The sequence below is a fragment of the Diplotaxodon limnothrissa genome, linkage group LG3 (genome assembly GCF_057381915.1).
Source record: "Diplotaxodon limnothrissa isolate DT_005_m linkage group LG3, D_limnothrissa_male_GT1.1, whole genome shotgun sequence".
In the NCBI taxonomy this organism is placed as follows: domain Eukaryota; kingdom Metazoa; phylum Chordata; class Actinopteri; order Cichliformes; family Cichlidae; genus Diplotaxodon; species Diplotaxodon limnothrissa.
In genome coordinates, this window is record NC_140598.1 from 38085112 (window position 1) to 38091810 (window position 6699).

Sequence of the window (6699 nt, forward strand, 5' to 3'; positions counted from 1 at the left end):
GACTCTACCTGCTGGAGGCGCTGTGAGCTCACTGGACCCAATCAAATTAAAATACTCCTGTGTACTTTTCTCTTTCTTCAATCATCACCTTTTCAGATTATTTTTTTTATCCTACTCTCATTTTCAAAGATGCATTTTTTCATTTATTTACAGATTTTAATTATTTTGGTTAAATGAATCCAAACAGTCACTTTTAAATACACTCTAAGAAATAAAATGTTGTATTTACTCCACCCAGTTATGTCAACTGGTTCCACACAACTGGGTTAGTGAAATAAAAAATGTATGATACTTTTAACTTGAACAAGAAATTTTAAGTACATCTGATAAATCTACTCAACCAAAACAAGCTCTACTGAAACTATAGGATTAAATCACTTTAACAGAATTGCAACCTACTCTATACAAGTTTGTAAATTAAATAAATCAAGTTTGTTAATTAACCTAACTTTAATAACACTTGGTGTGTATACTACACACATATATACACGGGAGAAGTAAACATACACTGACAGAATATGCAAGAAGTCAAGAAGAAAAAATCCAACTGTTTTCATCTTGATTCTTTTGTCTTCACTTTTCCGTTTCTGTTACATTTCATGAGTCTGTTTTAACACGGAATAAAAACCAAATCTGAGCCTGTAAAACTGTTTCTGTTCAGTCAAGAAACACAGACTGGAGGTCAGACTTTTTTTATTGATTATGAACTGGAGAGAGATGTCTCCACAGCGTCCAGTTAGCCATAAGCTGCTCTTCTTGTATCAGCAGTACTAGAAGCTACATTTGGATCAACACAGACTAATAAATGGATCCAGAACCATCCAGATCAGTTGTTGTGAAAACTGGTCACATAGTGGTGATATTGCTTTTCTCCAGGAACTAATTGTAGTGAAATGTTACTTAATTTGCATAACAAGAGAGAGACACAAACGTATAGTTATGCAATGTAAAAAGTTAAAGACACCTAAACAAAAAATATTTAGAGCCTGCAGCGCTCATCATCACAAAGTCTAACCAACAACGTCTAAAATGTCTAAATTATATGTTCCAAAGATTTCATCCATCAGTGTAAGCATGATTAAAATGTGTATAATGCAACAGATTTAAAAATACAGTTCCTCTTTCCTCAGCACTAAAAGTCCTGTGGGTATTTAAACTGTAGTATATAAGTAACAACTGATATCTGCTCTTTAAAAAAAGGCACCAAAGACAATAAGATGATAAAAAAAAATTTCAGGAGAATCAGTCTAATCCAACATCTCTGGACTGAAAAACAAACTAATATATGTACGAGACAGTTACCTGATATACTAAGTAAGAAAAAGTATGAAACACCAATGTGGGAATATTTCTCTGCACAGTAAGTTCATTATTCTGAGTCAGCACAGAGGTGGATACTAGAGTCAGGCTTCACCCTAAACCCAGCATATACAGGTTCAGTGAAGGTGGTGTTGAAGGTGTGCAGGTGGATCAGTTTATCAGAGGAGACACTGTAGAAGGACACAGTTCCTGCAGAACAGTCCACATACACTGCTACTTTGTGAGAGAGAGCTGAGGGGAGAAGAGTGATGGCTCTTAAATCAAATTTGTGAATTACATAGTAACCCCTGTCATCACTGCAGTTGAGACTCCAGGACTGATGAGTCCTTCCAAACCTGCTTTCATCACCATCTCCTTTCCGTCTGATTCCTCCATAAACTACAGCAACATGAACCTCTCCTCTCCACTCAACCTCCCAGTAACAGCGACCAGTCAGACTGTTGGTACACAGCAGCTGAGGCCAGTGATCAAACCTATGATCATGATGAGGATACAGCTGGTCTTCTTCCACATGTGTCACCTCCTTGTTGTCATCAGACAGTTTGAGGTTTCTGTGTGCTGTGTTTGGATCCAGCGTCAGATCACAGAAATCTAAAAGGAACCGTGAGAAAAAATGTAGAACAGTACAAGATTGTGTGAATGCAGCTCATAAATCAAAAATACTTACATTTCCTTAGACCTGGTCTCATCCACTGGACTCCTTGAGGCTCCACACTGAAATGAGCACGTTATCTTTTAGTGTGCAGACATGGCCTTTATATTCTCTGATTCATCTTTTCTAGAGAAATAACCTTGTGTTTTATTTTATCTCTTAATAAAGTCAAACAGATAATACGGTTCTAAGGTTTTATGTATCAAAGCACAATTAAAAAAATAAATCATCCGGTCCGTACCAGGTTCTTAAATTATCTAAATACCTAAATACAACCTTCAGTCTGCTTTATTTTCTGCCTCCCTGTGTTTCTGTCACTACAATGAACACTGTGCTTCAAATACTATTTTCTCTTTCTGTTAACACGTGTGAGGATGTTTCCGTTGCTTAGTTATTCAGTGCAAAACAAAACAAATAAATATATAGAACAAAATATTTTGAGAAAAGACTGCTGTGTTCATTCTGATAATGACAAAGGCTTTAGACTTTTTGAGTCTGAATCCGTTTTTCAAGTCAAGTTGTTCCTGTTATTGTTTTTGTTTTGTAGCTTCGGTTATTTCCAGCCTCAATAGACCTACTGAGTCCTGCATGCAGAAAACAATAAAAAGTTCAATGAGAAGATGTTTTTTTCTTTATTCTCAGGAGGCTATGACAGCAAACATTCCAATTAAGTTAATATTTATTTAATTACACTTTGAATCTGAGTACTTAATTGAACTGAGAGCATATATAATTCTTCCCAATCACAATTAAAAATAACGTGTTCCTGCACAGATGACTTGTTCATGAAAATAGGAATCCTGGTGCCTCAGCTGACTAAAAACAGGGAGGTAAGGCTGTGACTGTGTGGAGCATGAAGTGAGGGCATAGGGAACGCAGCAGGAAGCAGCAAAATGAAACTATAAACTGGATCACAGACCCAGAACCATCACAAAGGCACCTGTCAGATCTGGGGTTAAACACATCAAAACCTCACTTAGCCATGGTCATGTGATGTTGGTGTTTTGATTGACACAGTCTTGAAACGTCAGTATCGAGGGTCCAATCCTTATGTATTTGTTACATTCTCCTTCAAGCTGTGTATCCTTCCTCGTGTTTTAACTGTGATTGGTCATTGAGTCATTCACCCACACAGCTGCCCACTTAACTGGACATACAGACTGTATTACTGGCAATTAGATCAGTGGTTACCTTACAATATGCTGGAGAAAAAAATATATTTTAGCTTTATTTCCTGTTTTCCTACCGGAGTATGACCAGTTTCACATGTGGATCCTCCTTTAGAGCAGACAAAAGCTTCATTCCTGAGTTTCCTGGATGATTATAGCTCAAGTCCAGCTCTTTCAAATAGGAGGGATTGGAGCGCAGAGCTGTGGCCAGAGAGGTGAAGCCTGTTCCTGTGATCTGACAGCCTGACAGCCTTCAAACATACAACATGTCACATCATTGTAATGAACTGCTCTGAATTTGATGATGTACATGTAGTCAAATTAACAGATTCTGATTTCAGTTAAAGTAGTTAAAAAACAAACAAACTGGCTTTTCTTCACTCAGTTTTAAAAAAGAACAAAACACATTGACTTTCTGTCTTTTTTGCTATGATGGACAATCATAGATAAAGTCATATTTTTCTGATTTATGAAGTGTGTGTTTCAAGTCTACTCTACTGTTCTCTCTCAGAACTTACACCACAACAGAAATCAAATCTATAAAATAATGACAGTTGTGAAATATCCAAATCTCCTGAAACAAAGAATCAGCTAACCTGAGAGTTTCCAGCACACACTGTGGACTCCCAAGTCCAACACAAAGCAGCTTCACTCCTGAATCCTGTAGGTTGTTGTTACTCATGTCCAGCTCTCTCAGTCTGGAGGACTGAGAACTTAGAATTGAGGAAAGAGCTTCACAGCTTCTCTCTGTGAGGTTACAGCCACCCAACCTGGAAAGACATGAATAGCAGTGAACTTTCCAAACTTTTGAAATAAATACTTTAAAGCAATGTCTTGCCAGGATTAAAATGGATACTTACAGGGCTTTGTTGCAGGCTTTGACCACTGGCAGCAGCTGCAGAAGAGCCTCTTCAGAAGCTGAATATTTCCTCAAGTCAAACACATCCAGACCTGTTTCTGATGACAGTAAGATGAAGACCAGAGCTGACCACTGAGCAGGAGAGAGATTAACTTTGGACAGGTGTCCTGAACTCAGTTGATGCTGGACCTCCTTCACTATAGAGTCATCATTCAATTCATTCAGACAGTGGAGTAGATTCATGCTTTTATCAGGAGAGAGAGCGCCATTCATTCTTTCTTTAATGTACTTGACTGCTTCCTGATTTATCTGTGAGCTGATTCCTGTTTGTGTGTGCAGGCCTTGTAGGAGATCCTGATTGGATGGTATGGAAAGACCAAGGAGGAAGCGAAGAAACATGTCCAGATGTCCATTTGGACTTTTTAAGGCCTTGTCCACAGCACTCTGGTAGAAATGTCTTACTGAAGATTCTCCACTCTGCACTGAGGCTGTTTCTTCTTCTTTCAGCAGGTTGATACCAGAGTTGGTGAATGTCAGATTGACATGAAGAGCAGCTAAAAACTCCTGAACACTCAGATGGACAAAACAGTAAACCTTCTCACGGTACAGCCCTCTCTCCTCTTTAAAAATCTGTGTGAACACTCCTGAGTACACTGAGGCTTCTCTGACATTAATGTCACACTCTGTCAGGTCTGATTCATAGAAGATCAGGTTTCCTTTCTGCAGCTCCTGAAACGCCAGTTTCCCCAGTGCTTCAATCATCTTCCTTCTCTCTGGACTCCAGGGAGGATCTGTCTCAGCTCCTCCATCATACTTGATGTTCTTCAGTTTGGTCTGAACCACCAGGAAGTGCATGTACATCTCAGTCAGTGTCTTGGGCAGCTTTCCTCCATCCTGTTTGGTTTTTAACACGCTCTCTAGAACTGTAGCAGTGATCCAGCAGAAGATTGGGATGTGACACATGATGTGGAGGCTTCGTGATGTCTTGATGTGAGAGATTATGGTATTGGCCTCGTCCTTGTCTCTGAGTCTCTTCCTGAAGTACTCTTCCTTCTGTGGGTCAGTGAACCCTCTGACCTCTGTAACCATGTCTATATACTCAGCAGGGATCTGATTGGCTGCTGCAGGTCGTGTGGTTATCCAGATGTGAGCAGAAGGAAGCAACTTTCCCCTGATGAGGTTTGTCAGCAGCACATCCACTGATGTGGACTCTGTAACATCAGTGAGGATCTCAGTGATGTGGAAGTTCAGAGGAAGTCGACACTCATCCAGACCATCAAAGATGAACACAACTTTGAACTTTTTAAAGTTACAGATTCCTGCTTCTTTGATTTCAGTAAAGAAGTGATGAATAAGTCCCACTAAGCTGAACTTTTTATCCCTCAGTAAATTCAGCTCTCTGAATGGGAATGGAAACATGAACTGGATGTCCTGGTTGGTCTTGTCTTCAGTCCAGTCCAAAGTGAACTTTTGTGTCAGGAATGTTTTCCCGATGCCAGCCACTCCTTTGGTCAGAACTGTTCTGATTGGTTTGTCTCTTCCAGTTGAGACTTTAAAGATTTCTTCACACCTGATTGTTGTTTCTGGTCTCTCTGGTTTCCAGGAAAACATTTCAATCTGTCTGACCTCATGTTCAGTGTTGACCTCTCCGGTCCCTCCCTCTGTGATGTAGAGCTCTGTGTAGATCTCATTTAGAGTGGTTTGGTTTCCTGGTTTAGCAATCCCCTCAAAGACACACTGGAACTTCTTCTTCAGGTTACATTTAAATGTATTCTCACAAAGTGGATCAGGATTTTCTACAGGAAAGCAACAGAAACATGAGTGTTATGATTATAGAAAATGTGACAATTTCATTGCTGTAAAGAAGAGAAATCCTCTCACTGCTCTGCAGACAGTCAGCCAGCTCCTCCTGTTTCATTATTCTCAGGAAGTTAACTGCAAGTTTGAGAAATGCCTCTCTGCTGCTTCTTCTCTGCTTCTCTTCCTCACTGTCCAACACCTCATCTTCATCCCTCTGACACTCTGAATAATCTGGATTCAAATCATTCTGCATCTTCTTTAGTTCGTTCTTCACAAAAGTGATAATGTTTCCCTCCAGTATCTGGAAAATAAATGACACAATCTTAATTCATAAAAAAAATCAGATCTTCATAGTAAAAAATACTTTTTTACAGATTTGTTTTTTGTGTGTTTTCAATTTAACAGAGTTACAGTGTTAAACGATATGCAGGTAACTAATTAAATTAAAACTTCTGTCAGAGAAAAAAAATATAATTCCAAAATGGGGCTGTAACTTTGGTCTGTTTTGGTCAATTTGCATGATTTACACCTCTTTTTAATCGTTTGAGCCAATAGGATCACAGCAACGATGCCATGTTCACGTCACTTCAACCAATCAGACGTTGCAATGCCAAAACCCACGTTTACCCAAATTTACTGCATGTGACGTCCCGTCAGTCACGTGTCTGTAGGTGGGTCTAAAATGGAGGTTGTTGACGGAAAGCAGCTCTGATGCAGCTAGGTAGGCATGGTAACCGCTGATAATCACGTGGCTGTGCAGTGTACTTGCACCTTATTTGCAGATCATGTTATGTTCCCAAAACTTTGTTTTGAAAAGTGCTTTATAAGTAATAATAAAGTGAAACTAATTCACTGTTGGAGTATGTTTGTTATTTTGCCATTAAGTTATGATGAATATT

The 6699-nt window shown here is 39.2% G+C and overlaps 1 protein-coding gene across 1 annotated transcript; it reads right to left on the reverse strand.

Annotated features, from left to right (window-relative positions):
- Nucleotides 1–1361: 1361 nt before the first annotated feature.
- LOC146635729 (protein NLRC3-like) lies at nt 1362–5933 on the reverse strand. Its single transcript, XM_085348179.1, has 6 exons — nt 5882–5933; nt 4002–5796; nt 3738–3911; nt 3219–3392; nt 1988–2034; nt 1362–1911 (listed from the first exon to the last, which is right to left on the reverse strand). The coding sequence occupies exons 1-6, from the start codon at nt 5916–5918 to the stop codon at nt 1370–1372; spliced, it is 2769 nt and encodes a 922-aa protein (XP_085204305.1). The 5' UTR covers nt 5919–5933; the 3' UTR covers nt 1362–1369.
- Between the last annotated feature and the right edge of the window lie 766 nt (nt 5934–6699).